Source organism: Zosterops lateralis, assembly GCF_965231275.1.
Source record: "Zosterops lateralis genome assembly, chromosome: 3".
NCBI lineage: Eukaryota > Metazoa > Chordata > Aves > Passeriformes > Zosteropidae > Zosterops > Zosterops lateralis.
The window spans coordinates 32796937-32817965 of record NC_139764.1 but is presented as its reverse complement, the minus strand read 5'-3'; the positions used below and the strand labels follow the sequence as shown (position 1 = coordinate 32817965).

Below are 21029 nucleotides of genomic sequence, written 5' to 3'. Positions count from 1 at the left end.
AAAATGACAGTGTTGTCCAGCATATAACAGAGTACAAAAGAGCATTTAAACAAACCTTACTCTCTGCTAGAAATATGTATGTGTCACCTGGGAAAGCTGAATTTCTCTTTGAGTGGCCTTACTCTGGTAACAAGAAAAGACAGTTAACATTTATTCATATGTTGTACTGATTAGGAAATATCTCTACAAACACAAGTTACTTAGAAACAGCAAGTCTGAAATAGGAGAAAACACCAAGAGAAAAACAAGCTGCAAATACATTTCAAAAGTGTATTTGTTTTTTTTTTCCTTTTTCTTTTCTTGACTAGCACCATCTGTACACAATAAAGTATGAACATAAATGTTTGGATAACAAAGATTTGCAAGGCACTTGAACAGTTTTTCTGGATAGGTTTTCTTTTAATGAACCTCTCAATGGAAGTCCCACAACCACCTTTCCTCCTTCCTCAGCTAATGCAGGGAAAGAAGTGTCTTCTGCCAGCAGTTCTTATTTACAGACATGTCATTAAAATGTTCCACAAAGTGCTCTTTTAGGCCAAGAGTATCAACAACCTTCTATCTCCATTTTTCATGCTTGTTCTGTTTGTTTTTTTTTTAATACTACTCCTCTGTATAGTATAGCAAAACTCTCATACACACAGCTGAGACTTGACTCCAACCTTCATCCTCATTCTTTTGTCTTTGGGATGCTGTTTGGAAGGGAAAAGGAGGATGGCAGAGATGCACACTGAAATTCTCTTGAGGTTCACACTTTATCGGCGTCTAGAGGTGATGTCAAAACAGGTGATCATCATGAGATGGGCCTTGCAGAAGTTGACACGGTTTTCCAAACGCTCAGTCACACATTCCAAGGCCTCCAAGTATTCCAGAGAATCCAGCTCAAATACCTGTTCCAGATCAACTGTGAGAAAGAAAATACACAGATAGGAAAAGTAGACAAAACTTAGTGATGGCTGGTGGGAGAGTCAGAGCTAATTCAAGTCTTCAAATTCATCAGTACTACACACAACATTACCTCTGGCTTGCCATTGTCTTTTAAAGTTGCCTTTTCTGTTTAGCAATTATTAAAATGACATGCAGCTTGTCCACAGTGAAAAACACTTTTAAGTTGCACTGGATGCTTTCTGGAGTGATCTGCTCTGCCATCCTCACCAGAACTGCAGATGCTTTTGCTGTGCTCCATCATCCTCCAGCAAATGTTGAATGCTAAGCATGTACTGACTTTCTCACACATTCTGCTGACCAGAAAGAGCTTTAAATAGCTGCTCTCTCCTGGGAGGGCAATCCCTTCGTTGAATTCAGAACTTGAAATTTAAAACAACCCTCTAGGTTCCTTGTTCCTCACACCTCTCCCTATTCCATGCGATTCCCACTAGACCACTCCAGCAAGGCAAGGGAAGGCACACACATCAATCCCTCCAACACAGGTGCCTTGCAGCTGCCATGGTAGCCAAGTGTGAGACACATTGTCTGAGCCAGCTCTGCCCATCTTATCTGCTTCCTGAGGTGTCTGCAACCCTTTAGGCTTTCTGCACTTACTACATTGGAATTAGAAGCAAAGGCATCACACAGTAATTCGAAAGCAATGCATAGCAAATTCTCTCTATCTCTAAAACTGTCCTATTTAACTCTCTTCTTCTGTAGTGTTCCTGAAACCTACAATGTGGATATTTTGCAGGATTTACCAATCTGGTGTCAACTTAGAGCAGCTGTCAAAAGAGGAGTCAGGTTGTTGTAAGGGAACACACCAGCTGACCTCCTTTTGCCACTTGCAATTATCCTAAAGAAACTTTTGCACATTGTGGGTTTTTTTCTAGAACTCTGATATGAAGTTATCTTCTTGCAATACTAAAAACTGTTGTATAACTACTGCAGTACTCTTTATGGTTTTTTTTCTTAGAGGTGCTGAGGTCCTTCTTCATTTGAATGTGAATGCCCTTTAAGCTCTCTGAACTTTACACATCTATAGTTATAAAAAATGGGCCAAATTTCATTTCATGTAAGCCCACTGCTGCCAAGGGACAAGTTTGCTCCACAGTGTTATTTTGTAGTAGAAGAGCAGATTTATAATATTGGTCATATGTCTGAGTGATCTGAGGCCAAAAAAAAAATCTCATTTTCAAGAGCTGTGGACTGAAACGCGTGAACGTTAATCTACCAATGGCAACATCCACCACTAGAATGCTGTACCATTTCAACATTCAGCTCTCAGGCAAAAAGGATTGTTCAGTTCTACTGTTAACATTTAATAAGAATTATAGGAACTAGTTCTAGAAAGACAGTCAATCTAAAGCTTGCCCTTAGGTCGTATGTTGGTTCATTTTAGTTTACAAACAGTAGCTTACATCTCACTCTTACCACACATTTCTGCTTCCTTCCATCCCCCTATTAAATAAACCAAAGGAAACCTATGAGTTCAGGCAATAAAACAATGCCCTTACATTCACTGAGCCACTTATTAGGATCCAGCATCAGGTACTGTTTGGTCACCTCCAGTTCTCTCATTAACCACTCATACTTGGCCTTGACCTCAGCGATCCTCTGCTGGCGATGCTCCAGGATTTTCAGCTTGGCATTGAAACATATCGCCTCCTGCCAGCCAGGAAAAAGAAGCAGGTAAAGAATAGGTGAAGAGGGGAAGAAATACTCGGGTCCATTCAGTGAAATGATCTTCCAATCAATAACACTGACAATGAGCCATTTATTCTGGAAGATTATGATTCACTGAATGAAATCATCCATCATCTGCTTTATTTTTATTGCTTTTGTTTGGTTTTCATGTTTTCCATCAGTGAGCTTTGGAGACTTCGCAATGGTAGTTAATAATAAACCATAATAATTAATAACAGGCAGCATCTTGAAATTAGATTAACTGTAGGAAAACATTTCTGTTTTTTCACCACAGTTTGGCTAAGAAAATCTAAGCTCTTGGGAGTAGGAAATCCACTGCTTGCTGTATTGAAAGCCTAAATACACCCCTGTGCTTTGTGCATAAGTAATGCATTAGTCATATTTTAAAATAAGAGAACTGGTAGCAATATCAAATTTGAAACATCCTTAAACAAAGGGAGTATGTTATGAAAAGCTCTAGCAATTCACAGTCATTAATAAAGAAGATATATATTCTGTAAAACTCTGGAGCACTGTAACAGCATGAGGTGCAGTGCTGGAGACAGCCTGCCTGGCCTTGCATGACTTCTGAGGGGTGGCAGCCACCAAGACTTGCAGCAAATGAAACCACCTGAGGGCTGTGCTACCCTCACTAGTGTGGAAGCAATTCCAATACCAGAACTATCCTCATCCAAGCCAGTGTGAAGGTCTCAACCCTATCTTACATTCTTCTCTGTAAACAAATCTGCTGTTGGTGAGGTGCAGTGGAAACCTCACTCTAACAAGTTTCTCCAAACACCACAAATAGCTTCAACAAGTGTCAGAGGCTAGGAAGAAAAAATGCTTTAAAATAGTAATGAAGTCTATAATCCATCGTTACTCTAAAATATCCAACCTCAGATACTCCTCCCAAGCTTACGTTTTAAGGTCTGACCTTTGCCATTTACGCCCACCAGGAGATGACACGGACTGCACTCACCTTGCTGTCCCCACCTCGCCGCCGCTGGAGCCTCTCCACATCATCTATCTCGTAGACTTTGATCTCAAAGGGCTCCCCCAGCCCCCTCTGCCCACTCCTCAGTGGCCCGTCCACCCAGCGGACCCCAGGGCTGTTGGCAGGCTTCCGAGCTGGGGAGGCAGTGTCAAGGGATAAAGCTGGAATAAGCCTCCTCCTCTGTGAACCTGCAAATGGAGAAAGGGCCATTGCATGTCAGCACAGTTATTGCTTCTCCTTTCCATTGCAGAGAAGTCTATAAAGGATATATGTTTGGCCTGCTCAGGCACAGAAGAAAATGGAGGGAAAACCCAGGGAGGCCTTGGGAGCTGTATCTGCAATGTGCAGAACTCACTCACCATGAGTGACACCCTCAGTGTTCCTTGGTGCCTGACTCCAGGATTTGACATGCACAGGGCACACGTACCCTGAAGTTCACAGAGCCTGTGTCTGCTCTCTGTTGATTAGGTTTCTGCACATACAGGTCAGCCCATGAAGGAGCAAAGCCAGCAGGATGGAACTGGTCTAGCTGGCTTTCCTATATCTTTAGTGCTACTGACCCTTACACTCCAAGGACTTTTTCCTCTGCAAAGCATCTGCCACATAAGATGCCAAGTCAGGGCCTATGGTAGAGCAAGGAGGAAAATGTATCTCCCCGGCCTAATGGCAGTGGTTTGTTGGGAGAAAGGACAAAAACACACACAAAAAATAAAACCAACTGGTTGCATTTCCTTGCTTCATTTAGTACAATCAGAGCAATGGCTTGGTTTCAAAAAAATGTTTTGTAGCTGACAGAGGGTCTTCCCTGGGACACAGCAGGAATCAAAAGGATGGGAGAAGCCAAAAACAAAAGCCAGAGGCAGCAAGTTGGAATTAAACTATTAACTGGCTTTCTTGGCTGCAAGTACATAAGCAATGCCAGCCAGCAGGGAAGAGATGCCAAATGATCATGCAGATTTTATTTTAAAAGCAAGATAAAATAATTTATAGGAATTTCCCCCATTACATTTATTGAGACTTGAATGTAAAGAGTTTCAACATGTCTGTCAATTTGGTGCTTCAAAACAAGCTAAAAAAACCCCCCAAAATATCTACTGATTGCCTAATTTTTGGATTTTCGATTAAGAAAGTATTGCCTAGTCTCATTCATGGAAGTCTGCTTCTGAGCTGACTTGGAGAACTATTCACATCTTATTCCATGATTTCTGACTACAACAGTGCTAGAAACCAGTAGCTCTGTGTAAGAGATAACCTGTAAATTCTAGCTTTAAAATGGATGAGAATGGTCCATAGGAAAGCCTAGTCTACAGAGGTTTCATTTGGATGCATCTGAGATAACCCAATGGAGGAAAAAGAAAGCACAGCTAGAGCTGATTGACAGAGTTCTGGGCAGACAGGGAGCTCTGCAAGGCCCCTTTATACCAAACAACCTGAGACTGTCATCCTATGACACTTATCATAGTTCTTTTTATTGCTCAAACTGCAGCCCAGCAAAAAAACTCATGCCAGAACAAATGAAGCCTCACAAATACCAGCCAGCAGGAGTTATTTTAGTTCTGTGGTACCAGTCACTGCAAGACAATGTCAGCATTCCCTTACCTTGAATGCATTTCAGTTAATCTCTAGATTAAAGTGCCTGATCAAGAGAAGAGTCAGATCTTGATAAAAGGAAAAGCAAGACCTGACCCATTATCATAGCCTAAAACTGACAACAACAAGACAGACAGTTTGGGAAGACCCCAAGAAAACGTGATTCTAAGGGTGACTCTTGTCAGCAGTGCTAGAGAAAGGTAACAAAATGCTGGGAGCAGCTGCATACTTGAAGGGAGGTGAGAGAGCATGGTGGAACTATTCAATTTTATTACATGCAGGGAGAGATCCTGAAATAGGCTCAGCCACTCCTGGGAAACAACTTCTCCACTTGCTTAGATGGGAAGGGCCCTGAGTATCATCCTAGTGTCACTCAGGATCAAAAGGATTCAGATATTAAATGTGTTTTTAAATACTTTTGAGGCTTTTGGCCATGGTGTCTCACAGAAGCAGTCTCTCAAATTTTGTCAGAGTGTAAATACAATCTCTTTGCTGTTCAAAAACTTTTAGACTCAGCAGTATCTACAAGCATCAGATTTGACCTTCTGTTTAATGCACCCAGTTAATTATTTTTTCTTTCTGCTCCACAATAATGGTCAGATCCCCTTTCCTGACATGCCTTCAGACTAGCTCTAGCATTTCAAGGAAGCAGCTGAGCAGACTGGAAATTCCTTCTGCCCAGCTCTCCATGCATGGCTGGATTATGACTAAGGTAGTGCCTTTTTCCATGATGTTTGATTTTCTTCCTCTTCCCCACTGTGGCTGTTAAAATCACCTTCTTGTGTAATGAAGCAAATTAAATCACCCCACTGGAAAAACTCTTTCTCCAGCCAGAGTCAAAGCCCAGGTCCAAGATTCTCAGGAAATGCAGGTGGATGGCTCCAATGCAGCCTGCCACCAGAACAGCATCAAGCTCCTACTTGGAGCAAAGCAAAACAAATTTCTGGGGTATGAAGTAGAGGAATGATGACAGTTGTTTTTGTTTTTTTCATTTTGTTCCCATTCATATCCTTTTGGCTCAATGGGAAGTAGAAGCCTAGGGTCTAGAAGGAAGGCTTCAACCTGAAGCTTCCTTAAATAGTACTCATCCCTTGGGAGAGGGGCAGCTGAGAGTGCAGCAGTGGTTGGAGACATTAACTCATTGTGTTTTTCTAGCCAGAGCTCGTGTCTGGATTGCCTGTGGGTTATGACAACAGGACAGGCTACAGCTCATGGTGCACTGGGGCAATGCAGCAGGGCAGAACTGCCTCACACAGCTTTGCCACCCTCTGCAAAGGAGCTCCTCTGGGACACAGGCGACCTGCACAAGGCTTCCAGGGGGTACAGCTGTGTCAGACACCGAGGAGAGAAAAAGAGAGAGATGTCTGTTTACCTACACCTTGAATGCTGACTCAGGATGATTTATCTGGGGCATAGAGTACTTTGAGGAGAAATTAAAATGAAAGACCTTCCTCTTTCCAGTATGGTAAAACTGGATCTAGTTTGTTCTAAACATGTACTGATTAATAGGCTGTTTATTAGCCCAGGTACAGAAAATAATGGTGCCATTTGACAGGAGACTCCTGCCACTGATCTCTCCATTTAGTCTCTGTTTTTCATCTTATTTTACCTTAATTGGGATCAGTAAGGAGATACCACCTAAGCAGAGCTTTGGGATGAATATCACAAAGCAGCTGACAGCTTGCTCATCCATAACAACACACAACAATTAAACTGTTAAAATTAATGCAGTTTTCCATTCATATAGAAAATAGCCATCTGAAGTCTCAAATTTATTGGGTGCACTTGATGGAGTTAGGATCTCATCAATTTTGACTGAATAATAAATAACAAGCTTTGTAGTAATTACAGCACACTACCTCTCTATTCCCCATGTATGACTTATGAAGAAAGTGGGCAGCCAGGGAGCTCAACAGGAGCAGACCTCAGCACCTTCCCACCTCTTCCTACCTTGGCAAACTGGCTGACTCTCCCATCATGTAAACAGAATTCATTCCTCCATTCCAAAAAAGAAATTTGTACCAAAAATCAATCTGAAAGAAGCCCAGTAAGATGAATCCAGGGTAAAAAACCTTCACATCCATTTATGACCATGCAATATGTAAAGCAAAATGCCATTTGCTAAATGCCCTGAAGGATATGTTTTTCACTTGGTTTGAATTTACTCATTCTCACAATAACCCTGCTTGAACCTAGCTTGAGTATGAATAACCAGGCTGTGAAATAGCCATGAAAATACACATGATACAAGATTTGCTTTTGCAACAGATCTGTTGCTCTACCTTAAGCTACAGGTTAAGGTTTGGCCAGGCTAAGTTTAAGATAAAGAGAATAGCACAGCAGTGAAGGCGTGCAGTGTGAAAGTAGGTCTGACTGAAGAGTGGCACTGAAATGACAATATATTCCAGCAAAGGTAAGCCCAGAGGAGCCTCAAGGTAAGAGAAATACAGAGCAAGGTATGTGAGGGTTACTTTAAGGATAAGAAGGCACACTGACCTCAGCAAAACTGCCAAACTGCAAAAGGATGTGTGCTCATAAAAGTATGTGTTGACCAGGGTAAAAGCTCTAAAAAGTCTGGTTTTGCTTAAGTACTGTGTATGTTGGAGTGTTCCCTTAGGCTGTTTTCCAAGCACACATTCCAGATTGAGCATCATTTCTGTGAAAAAGGTAAAGGCAAAAACTGCAAGTACAAAATCTTAATGAAAAACAGTGGGATGGGTATCTCTTCAAAGCAGGATACATCCAAATGGGATGCAAACAACTGCTGTCCTAGAAATTTCAAGGTGTTTCAAACAGAAAATGAAACTGTAATTTGATATACCATCATTTCAGAAGTTTATATTGTGTGCTCAAAGGCAGCATGTGGAGCCAAAGCTATTCCCCACAGCATTTAATGTTAGGAGACATAAAATTTCCCTTCTGTACAGAGCCTGTTCTTCAGTATTTTGGTCTTTCTCACCAGACAGTCTAAGGAAATTACAAAAACCAGATCTGGCTAACTAGAGCAGTACTCTTAAGCTCACTCTATTCCTTCTGTGGCTCCAACACCAACAGCACCAATGTCAGTTGTAGCATAAAACTTTTCTTACAAGCAAAGATTATCTATCCTATTTCCTCTGCTGCTCCTTGCAGTCTGACAACAGGGCTCCTGCTCTCTTTGAGTAGAAAACATGATGCTGACTTAGGCTCTCATTTCCTAATGGGATCTGCCTTATTATGGTCAATTGTCCATGACTGAACCAACTCCTCCCCATTCCTTTGACCTCCTTTCTCCTAGTTTATTTTATAGTGCACTTTGCCCAGTGCAGAGCACACAGCTATTCACTCCACAGATTTTCATATAGTTTGCACAGTTCCCCTCCTGAAGAGGAACTCATTGCCAGTGTTTTTAAGTGGAAGGCCCCTCTGATGATGTGGGGACTTCACTAGAAGTATTTAGGATGCCCATTTTGAGGTCAGTGCTCCAAACACCAAAGAACCAAGGCCTATATTGCCAGAAAATCTAAGCAGCAATCACTGATCCTGACAACTCAGATTACACAGATTGCACAGAAAGGACCATGTTGCACCCAAATACCTGGAATAGGATACACTGAGAGACTCATCATTCAGAAGAAAATTTTCTATGTCCATCTCACTGTAAAATAATTCAGCCCATATTCTGTATTGACTGTCATTCAAACCCACTGTTGTGAATTGATAAGAAGTACAAGGACACTTGAGGCAAGAAATCACTTGTTTGCTGTGTATTGGAATAAAGCAATGCTTTTTTATAATATTCCATGCACACCTATACTACATATGTTGTTTCTGTACTGCTATAAGGAATACGTTGATTTACAGCCAACTTCTAATTTTTTTTCTATCTACACAGTTCATTTCTATCTACCCAGTTTATTTCTTAACCTTGCTTTCTGAATTACTGTCTTATTTTAAAAGGAGCTTTTCAGGGCAGTTTAGAGCTGGTGAACAAGCACTGCTGAAACCAGATCAGAAAGCAGCCCTCCTGCGGTGTGGCAGGTTGACAAGTAATCTGGGAGATGCTCAGGGAAGATGCACATCACCCACAATTCTTAGCAAAAAAAAAAAAAAACAAAAAAAAAAACAACCAGAGTCTCTTCTAAACATTTCTCTCTCTTCAGGCTGGACTTGAGTTTAACAGGTATTTGTCAGCATTGTGGCAATATTTAAGAAGCTGGTTATTATTACCACAATGCTGCATTGAAGAGCTGCTCCAGTCACTTGGACAGCAAAAGCAGAGGCTGGAGGGGGAAGGGCTCTAAAGCCAGAGCATTAGCTCCCAACAGGACAGTGGTGGAGGCATTCCAGAGAGCCAATTCCATGGCAGTGTCAGGAGCAGGTTTTATTTACACCCAGCCTAACGGTGTGCGACTCAGTCATGCATGTTACATGGAGCCTTCCCAGCACACAATAGCCTGCTGCCACTTCCTCTATTAAATCATTCCTATGTTCATGTGGCTGAAAGCTCAGTGCTGGCATGCAGTAGTCAAGCGTGTAAAAAATGATTACTCTGATCCCTTTCAACACAGATTTGCTGCATGAAATGGCCTGGCTTTGACCTGGGAAAATCAATGCTGTTGTTTTAATGAAAAAAAAAAAAAAAAAAAAAAAAAAAAAAAAAAAAAAAAAAAATTGGAGCTGAAGCCTGCACTTCCCCTCCCTCTATTCGCCCCAGGGCCGTCCAGTCAGCAAGTCACATGCATAAAGTGCTCACCTACATGCAAACAGCACTTTCTCATATAATTCTAAACATCCATTGTCATGGTAAAGGCATAGTACAGGATATCAATTAGCTACCATCACTTGTAAGCTAGTTAAAGTAGAAATGCTGGAGGTGCCCTACAGCTTTCTGATACAAAGGGCAATTTTCAGCTCCCCATACTGTGCCTTAGGCAGTCTAAACATGAACCAAATTCCTTTTCACTTGGATTCAACAAGAAAAGCTCAGACTCCCTTTGTTGGTGTTTTGTTTCGTCATTATCATTTTGGCCATGTTTCAAAATGTGATGCTTTGCAATACTGGTTGGAGACAGACTTTCATAATTTACAGTCCACAGATCCAGCCTCTGGCTTTTTCTGCTGCTTTCATAGAAGGGGCAAGTGCTTCCATAGAGTAAAAATGTTCAAGTATAGAGTTTTCAGGGCCTTCCATGAACCTCTAAATTTCCATCTTTAAAACCATCCCACCAGTGAAACCCAGAGCACACTAGCATGAGAAAATAGGAAGCTAATTGTAGATAATTAGTCATGTCTTAACAGTCTGTGTTTTTAATAAAGTGTATAAAATCATGTAGCAATTTGCTCTTCTCTGGTGTTGAAAGTTAGTACCGAGAAAGGTCTGCAAGGAGTCATGAAACTTTACTACAAATGTCATCAAATGCTACAGCAGGAATCTTTAATTAATCTGCAGTCAGCTAGTTCCCCATACAAAGGAGATGAAAGCATGTGCACAAACACACACACACCTCTCAAATCCTATCCTGGACTGACAAAAGCTGGGTTCTCCAGATTTTGAGATAAACAACTCCAACTCAGGACATAGCTTTAAACTTCGGGAATTCAACCTTTGGAAACCTTTATTTTCTCCCAGTCTTGTTTCTACTTGGCCTGACTTCCAATAATATTTGTTAGGTTTTTGTTTTCTGATGTTCACTGACACCTAACATTCAGGAAAATATCAAGTATCAGTGGCCTTGACTGACCCAACTGGAAAATACCTTACTGAGAAGGAATTTATGCCCAAAGTCTGATGTCTTTGAGCTGCCTCCTTTCTGTCTCACATCTTTTCTTCATGCCCAAATATGTCCTCATGTCCTGTGCTCCCACAGGATGGTCTGTGCACACCAGATGCAAGGCAGTGTTCCCCACCAGCACCTAATGGCTGCTGCTCACTGCTGTTCCCCCCGCCCTGCTTGGGCCACAAATCACTACCCTCAGTGTTTCACCCTGCTGGCAGAAGCCACAGCACCAGCAAAGCTCCAAGCTCAGACTCAGCCCCAAAAAGCCTCAACTAGAGGAATCAAAGGAGATACACTCCTTTGTATGGAGACAGAAGTTTGTCCCATCTCAGCGGAGGGCTGCAAGCAGTAACAGACTGAAGCCTGTGTGTCTAATGCAGTATTACATGGGATGAGGACTTTCTTAGGTACCCAACCCTATCTCATAGGGAGCAGGAAAGAAAACAAGCTTCAGGAAGATCAGTGTAATCTCCATAAAATGCCTTGTTTATGATGAATGATCTCAGAAACCCCCCTGTTCTGTTGTTCCCAGGGAAGGAGGTTTCCTTACAGAGAGTACTGAAACACTGTAAGAGACAGGAACCTGTAAACATATGTAGGAGAGGGCAGAAAAAACACATTCATGCATGTAACATGAAAATGCAAACAGGACTTGACTTTACTGGATAAACCTCCTTAGAGCCTGGACTCCTCCTTTGTTATTACCTTACAGTGGGAAGAGTTAACCAGAGACCCAGAGTTAGCACCAAGGCTCCATCTCTGAAATCATCCAGTCATGTTTTGCATTGAGAATTATTTTAAAGCAAGGCCCACATATATCCAAACTAAACTTAGAAAAAGATGCTAAAAATCAAACCAGAAGAGCAAAAGACAGGTAGATAACACTTTTTATCCAAGGACCTTGCTATTACTTTTTTTTTTTTTTTTTTTTTTTTTTTTTTTGTATCAGCATTATCTGCTTTGATCAGCTGGTAACAAGAGAACACAGAAATTACACGAGTTGCCCAAGGTGATACAGCAAACCAGCAGCACACCAGAGAATACAACATAGATCCTGCAAGCCCTAATTTGCTGCCCTGCCTGCCTCTCTCTCATATCTATTGCACCTCTGGGATACAAATACACCTTTGGTAAAACTAAAGTTCAACCAGAATGCACTTCCTGATCACATACAGGAGTATGCATTATAAAAGCACCCTCATCACTGCCTTTCCATGGAGCAGCACTGGGCCATTGCACTTGGAATTTCTGAGAAGTTAAAAAATAATAAATAACTGCTGCGACTTTTAACTGTACAAACTACGCTCAAACACTTCAGTGCCCTGGTCAAGACAGCACTGCCTACCCAAGAGAAAGGAGGCTGGAGCTAGAGACAGAAATATGGCTGAGATGCCAATTGTTTCCTACAGGGAAGGGCTACATTGAACAAATGACTGCAGGCAGAGAAGGAAGAAGGGCCTGCCACAAGAAGAAAATAACAAATGGAACTCTGTTTTCGATTTCTTAGCAAGGGCAGAGGAGGATGTATGACAAAGTCAGTTGTGGTTGAGGTTAGGAGTCGAGGGTGCCAGTAATTCAATCCTGGCTCTGGCTCTCACTTGGCTGAGGGCATTAGGCAAGTCAGTAACACTCTCTACCTTCATTTCTCCATCTGTAAAAGGGGTCTGGAATAATACTTACACCACAGTGTGGATTAAAGAGAAGCTATACAAAGCTTTGAAATGTACAACCATAGATCAGAGCTAAATAGTTTTGTTTTTCCCACAAACTGTCACTTTGGGCCAATATATGCTGACATGATGTTACAGAACCAATTTTAGATGTTAGAAAAATGGGAATATTTATTAAATGCATAGGTTAGCTTCAGGGGAAAGGCTTCATGAGGCAAACACATAATTTTTCAATAGGTACCAGAATGCAAAAGGAATTTTTTTAAATTATTATTTTCTTCTAATTTTTTACATACACAATTTTGTACTGTGCTGTCTGTGAACCATACAGGTGCCCAGGCAGAGCCCAAAAATTAACCTAAGGCTAAGAGTGAAGGATATGAACTAGCTTTATCCTTCAAAAGCTGTCAGTGTAGGTCTGATGCTTCATGTATGAAATTCAGGGCAGAAGCACCTACACGTACAAATAATGCACTTAAGAGCACTGAAAGACAAGATCTTAATCTCAAGAAAAAAAAATGATGTCTCTCCAATGTGTCAGAACTTCAAAAGTAATTGTGAGATCTTCTGGTGATTCTCCTAAAGAGTCTTTATAGCTCCTTTTACAGGGGCCTTGGGCTGATTCATGTTGATCGTGTCTGACAGCTAGCATTTCTGTTAATAATAATCATAAATAAAGTGGACAAGGTTGCCTGACCTGAAATGAGCATATCTATAGTGCCATATCCATTACAGCACAGTGGATCTGTGACTGCAAATCAGGAAAGGTCCAATGCTCTTGACACTTCGTATTAAAATAATATCTGTCTTTTAAGATCTCAGAACCTTTGTGCGCTATCTTTTTCATTAAAAGGTGTTCCTTAAGAGATAAGACTCACACTATAAGAAAGGAGATGCTACAGAGGATGAAAGATTGCAAAACTTCGCATTTTTTCATTATACTATAAAAATACATATGTGAACAGCTCTATTCTCCCTTATATCTTAACTCCTCCTTCATGTTCTCCTGTGTTGAAGTAATAATCCTGGTTTTATGCCATCATAAATCTGCTGACATGTGAAAAATTATACTATTATCAAACACATCAAAACAGAATTATGATTTCACTGCTGCAGGATCAAATGCTAACAGGAGCTGGGTTATATGAAAGAGAAGCCTGATTAATTTCTGGGCAGCGGTTTTCTGCAAGAAATAGGGATGGTGGTAAAGACTGAGTTTTTTAATTTCCATAAAACCTCTGGTTGCACTTATACACAAATCATTCCAAACAATACAGGAATTACTTGCTGATATAGGGAATCACTCTCCAAAGCAAAGTATCAAAGATGATTCACTGAGAATCTCTCCACATCAGGTGACATGCTGAATTAGGAGAGAAGCTTTGTAAATTACTTTAAGGGAGGTCAATGTGCCAGGCTATGCTGAATCCACCCACCAGGACAGGCAATTTCCAAGGACACAGAAACGCCCTCCACCCCAGAGATTCAGGTCCAGCATCAGGCAGATAATTGCAATGTTGCTGACGAAGGGGAGAGGAACAAATTCACGCCAGCAATTAGAATAAAGAGATTCATCTCTTGGCCAGAAAAAAAAGAAGTATTTGGGGGAAAAGGCAGGTCAAAGGTTACACAACAGTAAAAAAGCAGCAAATCTAGGACTCCTCATGTTCCCTGCTAATGAAAGGTTTGTACTTACACCATCACTTGCTAATTTCGCGTATCTGCACTGTATGACAAACCAGTGTCACTGTTCCACCAGGTAGGCTCAAGGTCTCTTCTTTCCTGGTGTGCCCTCCAGACTGCCACAAGAACAATCTTAAACCCGAGTCTCAAACAGATCTCTCCTTCAAAACTTCTCTTTCATGACCACTGACACAATGTTTAGTCCTGCACAGGGGTTGTCAAAAGCCAAAGCTGTGAGCCAAAATACAGCCCTGGTATAAAATACAACACACACATAATGAAGCTTGTCTGTAATTAGAACACCACAAAGCCAATGCTTTTTTCACTCATATTTACAGCCTTGTCCAGCCTCCAATGTGCTATCAAAGCAAAGAGAAGTGAAATGAAACAAGCAGTTTTGTGAGCATCAGTGTAAACAAACATGGTCCTCTAGTCATTCAGTTTGGGGGTGAACTCTGGAGTTTAAAGAATCCAGAGGCTCTGCCTGAAGTTTTCTCCAAGTATTTTTGTAAAATATCTCCCTTGGAGGAGTAAAGGGGACATTCTCCAGAATCTAGTCTGTTCCCTCATCTGCACAGCTGCCTGTTTTCACAGAACTTGATAAACTTGTCCATCTAAATGACCTGTGGAAAAAGTTCGTATTAAATTGGCAGCTTCTCTACAAGACACAATCAAGTTGTCAGTTTATACCCATAAATTCCATCTCTAGGGACACCTTTGTTTTTCACTTCAACAAGAGAGAAATCATCCTTCTCTTTCTTGCAAGTCACTATTAAAAATTTTATATTTAAAAGGGTTTTTAGAGGCAGAGCTCCTCAGAAAGAGGAAAATCAATTTAGCACCATTTAACTGAAGGGCTTGGAAAAGAGATTTTCTCAGAAGATGCGAAGTTAACTTCAGAAATATTATTTTGTCATTTGGTCTGGGCTTGCATTATGTAGAATGAACACTTTCACATGCATCCCCTGAACAGGTACAATCAGTTATGCATCTATGGATGTTGTTTTAATAGTAGTATCTATTGCACTCACATCTGTGCTGCACACTTTTTTTTTCTGCTACCACAGTCAAGAGCATAAAGAAAGGGAGATCTATGCATTACTCTGTTCATAGGAAATGAATTCCAGAGGGGAGCATCACAGCAAGTGGAATGGCTGGTAAATTAGGAATGCTATGAGAAAAACACATTTTGGACAGACACAGCCACTGTAGAATAAGTAGCTACTGATACCTGTGCCAGAGGTCCAATGCTAATCTGAATTTTTTTCAGAAGTAGATTAGGCAGGACTTGCACTACAGGTTGGGAAAACACCACCCAGGAAAAATGTGAGCTGACCAGCTCATGAGTGGTCCCCCACCCCTGTTCTGTAACTTTATGAAACTTGCTCTAGTGGAAAGAGGTACCTGCATAGACTCTTGATATGACCCATGAGGCTCTAGCTATCTAATGAAAAAGTCCTGATGTAGTGTAAAGCTACTGGGGATTATGTCTGAACAAAGATGAAGTCTTCCCAATTCCATGATCACTAAAAAAGTTTCCAATTTGAAAGTGCTTCAGTGCAGTAGTTCCCATATATTGTTCTTAATATTATTTATTATTTGTTATCAATATATTTCTCAGACAAGAGGCGACAACTCAAAAGGTAAGAGTCTCAGGTACAGGATAATATTTTTCAAAGGGCATGGAAACATTTTTGTTTCATTTTCTGTGTGGGGAGAAGGAACTCAACAGTGGTTTCATATGCAGGGCATCTTGTACCTTTGGGCATCTAGAGCACACAAGGAGCAGAAGTGAGCTCACAAAAGATACAGCTATTCAGCAAGACTCTTATCTTGGGCTGGTGAAATGGGCATATTAAGGCATCCTTCTGGAACCAAATCAGAAGGATATTTGTATAAATAAATACTTGAATGTGGCTGTCACTGGCAACACTAACCAGTTTTTGTTCATCTTAAGTAAAGCTAAGTGGAAGAGGTCAGGAGGAGACCCCACTGCAAGGCAATACAACCACACAGGATTAGTGACTGTTCCAAAATGAAAAAAGGCAGAGCCTAGGATACCTACCACATCCTTGCTTTTCAGCTAAGAGACGGAACTAGTGTTTAGCTAGCTCACCTTTAGGGCCAGCCCTACCCGCTGTGTACTAATCTGCTTTGATGTCGTCTCTCTTTCTCACCACCACAAGCTTACCTGCATTTAATCGTTTCTTTGGGGTTTTGAGGCTGCGGCAGCGGCCACTGGCAGAGCTGCTGTTCTCACTCATGGAGTCCTGGGCTGAGGAGGCACTGCCCGTGGCCTCACTGTCCCTCATCATGCTCTCATAGCCGCTGCTGCCCCCGCTGTGGTAGAAGAGGGCAGTTTTCCCCATGGCAGGGGGCAGCTCCCCGCTGAGGACGCTGCTGTTGTCGCTCCCATGGCCGCTGCTGCAGCGGTGGGGTTTGCGAGGAGGGGTGATCTTGCTGTAAGGTGAAGGCAGCACGTGGACAGCTGGCTTCTCATCTCCGGGAAGGCCCCCACGCTCATCTGTCTCCAGGCTTCCCGGCAGCTGCACGCCTCTGGCACTGGTGCTCCCTTGGAGCAGCTCTGAAATTCGCCCATTGACAGCTCGAAGGGGCAATTTGGAAGCAAGGCTGGAGCCCCGGCTTCTGCTGAGGGACTGCATTGACCAGGACATGTTCTTCCCACTTGGGGGCAAACTGGAGCTCTGCCCTACGGACTGAGGCAGAGACTTGGTGGAGAAGCTGAGCGTTTTGGTGGCAGAGGCAGAGAGGCTGCGAGCCTTGGGACTTGCCAGCAGGAGCTTGCTGACAGCAGAGATCTTTGACTGGCTGGCTTTTGGGGAGGCACCTGCTGACTGGGAGAGGCCCGAGTTGGTGGGTGAGGACATGGCACTGCGGCTGAGGCTCCTTCCAGCCCTAGGCATGGTGGTGTCTCTGCCAGGGCTCATTTTGGAGCTCACAGAGGACAGGCTTTCTGCTCTTTCCAGTGACAAACACTCATAGTGGCTTCCTGTGGACCTCCCTAGAGAGTTGGTCCTGCTGGCAAGCTGCTCCAGCTTGGCACTGAAGAGCTTGCTGCTGCTGTTGCTGATGCTGCTATCTATGCCAGGGCCTTTTTGTTTGGCATTCTGCTCCTCGGGGAAGCTGGCCAGGAAGGACACAGGCTGGCTGGAGGGACTGCTTGTGGTGCTGCTGGCTGCACTGTGCTGGGGGCTGGCTCTGTTCTTCTGATCCAGGCTTGACTTTCTCACAGGTGGCAGAGGGGGAGTCCCTTTGGGACGAGTGAGTATGCAGTGTTTGGGAGAGGCCATTTTCTTGTCAAGACTTGCCTTAGAAAACTGGGGGAAGGCAGGAGAACTGACTCCACTGCTGTCAGTAGAAGTAGGATGGAGATGACTGTCAGATTCCTCCACCTTGTTTGCCTTTGGGAGCGCTCGAGGGAGGCTACAACTCTTCAAGGCATCACTGGAATGAACAGGGCTTTGGGTTGCGGAGCCGGATGCTGCCACCTCACACCCATCCACAATTCTTTTTAGACTGTCAGATCCTGGGGAAATAGAGGTGTCCCCACTGCTGGTGCTAAACCTGTCCACAGAGGACTGTTTTGTGCTGTGCTCAGGCTTGGCTGAAACCGTGATTGTATCAGGCCTTGGCCCATCACTGCTCTCAGAGCTGTCCTTTTTAACATCTTCTTCTCTCTTCAACCAAGGGTCTTCAAATTTGATAACCTTCTTAGCAATGGATTCTTTCCCATCATGGGGATGAACAGCCTTTGGGTCTGCAGTTACAGCTGGTACAGCATCATCAGTGTCTGGAGCTTTGAAGGAATTAACAGCAATACATGGATACACAGTAATGTTCGTCTTCATTGGGATGTACCCTTCACAGCTGCTAAGACTTGCTGTGTTTTTGATTGTGACAGTAGTTTTGCCTAGAGCTGATATTTTACAGCCTTTGAGAGGTGGCACTTTGCCGAAAGCTTCCTCCCCCATTTCTGACAGTATAAGCATGTTGTCAGTCACTGACTTCTGTTTGTCACTTACACAAATCATGCTGGCACTTTGTATGGTGCTTGCAAACTCAGAGACAGGCGGTTCTGCCATAGCTTCCCCATGCCCATAGCATGCCTGGGCTATGAAGCTGTGGCACGACTGTTCACCGTCACTCCCTGTGCTCATTTCGCTCAACCATGAGCTGATGGATGAGCGCCTGCTGCCATCATCCTGGGGTTTGTCATCCAGACTCAGCTTTGGAAGAGGAAGGAACTGTGTGATGCTGACCTCAGACACAGGAGCTGCACCACTGGAGTAACATTCAAGATCTTCAGAGATACTGCTGATAATACTGACTGGCCTAGAGCCAGAGGCCAAAGCCTGCACAGAGCAGTCACTGTTAAAACTGATGATACTGGTTGGGCGCCCATTGTCAAGGACACCACTAATGGTCAGCTCTTCCACAAGGGTGAACACAAGTTCATCCTCTCCATTCAGCTCCAATGGCTGCTGCACAGTCACCATGGTCGTGCTCAGAATCTCCTTCTTTGACTCTGGAGAAACGCTTTGTTGCTGATCTTCACTGAGAGCAGTCTCTTCAAAGTCTTCATTGTTGGACGACACTGACTTTTTCATAATCTGAGGGCTCATGCCTGCAGGTGGGGTCCGGACTTCTGGCTGTAATAAAGATTCAGTAGATGTCATGGCAGCATCCTTACTCAAGGGAGCTGGTGGGGGAGTGGAGCTGGGCAGGACTCCTTTCTGTGTATAGACCTTGCACCTCTGGGAAGGAGAAGTTGGTGGCTTATACTCAGATGTCTTTGAGAGGCTTGCAATGCCAAGCCGGGGTGAACCCATTGGCCGAGGTTTGCCTTCCACAAATCCACAGGTGTTGAGACCTTCCCTGCTGCTCTGCAAGCTGGTGCTGTGTGCTAACTGGCAAGAGTTAAGCTCTTTACTGGAGCTGCCTGTTACACTCCTGGGAGAAGAAGGAGTTGAAAGATTGGTAAGAGCTCCAGAAGGAACAGGGGAGTGATTTCTCCTAGTTTTGCTGGGTGTTGTATTTGTATTTTCCTTGGCTTCTCTATCAGGATTCTGACATTCTGGCATCATATCTTCCTTATCTGACTCCGGTAAGTGGCTAAGCTCTGCCAGCTGGCTTGAGACAGCACACTTAGATGTCTGATCTGAGCTAAACTGAGCAGGCATCTCTTCAAAGGGAAATTTGTCCGTCTCTTCACTGCCATCTATGCAATCCAGTCTCTCCTGGAGCTCTGCAAATGTGTTGCATTTCAGGCAGTCTCTTTCAGATGTGCTAGGCCCTGATTCACTAACTTCCTCCAACCTGCCCTCATTTTTGGTCTTTTGCAGAGCAGGAACTATGGGAACGAAGTCAGGGGGACCCTCATTATCTGTCAGTTCCTTGTCAGAAAGGGCAGTGCCATTGGGGCCAACATAAATCACCGTGTCACACGACTGCTCACTGCTGGATGAATAATCAGGATCACTTGATAAATGCAAAATAGGGAAGTCTGGGTCCACAGTGTTTCTAGAATGGAAAGGCCTCAGCTGGGTTGGCCTCCGCATCCGGCCCTCCTCACAAGAGCTCTCTCCTCCAGAAGAACTTGATGTATACTGCAACATGAGAGAGAGAGATAGTCTATGACATTTCAGCATTGCAAGCTGCTCCTTGCACAAACTGCATGCACAAAAAATTCATGGTCACATACGAACTGGCATGGAGCCAGCGCCCACTTCTAAACTAAGGCACAGAGCTCTGAAGCTGCTTATCCACAGCCCTAAAGCAAACACATAGCTATATTCAATGGAGAACACAAAGCCCCAGCTCTGAGTCCCACTGAAAATCATAAGACTTCCAAAAAAAAGTACTAAAAATATGGATTAAGATACCTCCCTTAACTGAGCCTGGCCAAAGATATCAGGCAAAGACTTTTGATTTTGTGTGTGTGTGTACATTTGTGTATTTGAAGAGGCACAAGAAAACTCATTACATATGACCCCATACTACCAGTGTGTGGAATTGTGTAATGTGCACTCAGACGTCTCTGGAGACACAGTGCTCTGATGGTGTGTGGACTGAACACTTCATTTGTTTCTCTCCAATTAATTGACAAAAAAAGCTTTCGTCAATCTGCCAGTTTAAATGAAATACATAACATTCACTCATTCTGCCCAATTCACACCGTAAGTTGCATAGAAGCAACCAGAACTCTAGCATGAAAATAGATATTGTCCATCTTCACTCTACTTCTTGGAAAATCTATCACCAATATTTAGAAGCAGTAAGAATAAAAAGGACGTCAGTGCTGGCATTGGACACAATTGTTCTGCATTTGCTTTGCTTCCACTCTCTCTGAGAAGCATAGAGAATCTAATTCTTAATTAATCCAAATTTTCTTTAACTCTACAGCAGTTTCACTCATTATTTCATCAGCACTAAGAGCATAAAGGAAAACAAATGCTGCCTAACAGCTTTATTATTAAACAAGGTCAGCTTACAAACCTGCTACAACGGATGTGTCTGAACTTACTCCTGTGTCTCTGAAGCTGAAGCAATTACCCCTCTGATATTGCTCTCTGACACCTGCCTAGAACTGGGTATGTACAACCCATCCACTTTGGAACTGATTACTGATTTTGTTACATGCCGCTCTAACCAGTTAAGGATCCTTCATGATCCTTCTTCCTCATTCCTCCATCATTATAAGAA

General features: G+C 43.0%; 1 protein-coding gene across 1 annotated transcript in view; it reads right to left on the bottom strand.

Moving 5' to 3' along the window:
* Positions 1–273: 273 nt before the first annotated feature.
* KIF26B (kinesin family member 26B) overlaps positions 274–21029 on the bottom strand; it is a 272065-nt gene continuing 251309 nt past the window's right edge. The window contains exons 12-15 of the mRNA XM_083856560.1: positions 16498–19933; positions 3590–3792; positions 2442–2592; positions 274–901 (exon numbers count right to left, since the gene is read on the bottom strand). Coding sequence (XP_083712686.1) covers positions 753–901; positions 2442–2592; positions 3590–3792; positions 16498–19933 — 3939 coding nt within the window. The 3' untranslated portion in view covers positions 274–752. The remainder of the gene's footprint in view (positions 902–2441; positions 2593–3589; positions 3793–16497; positions 19934–21029) is intronic.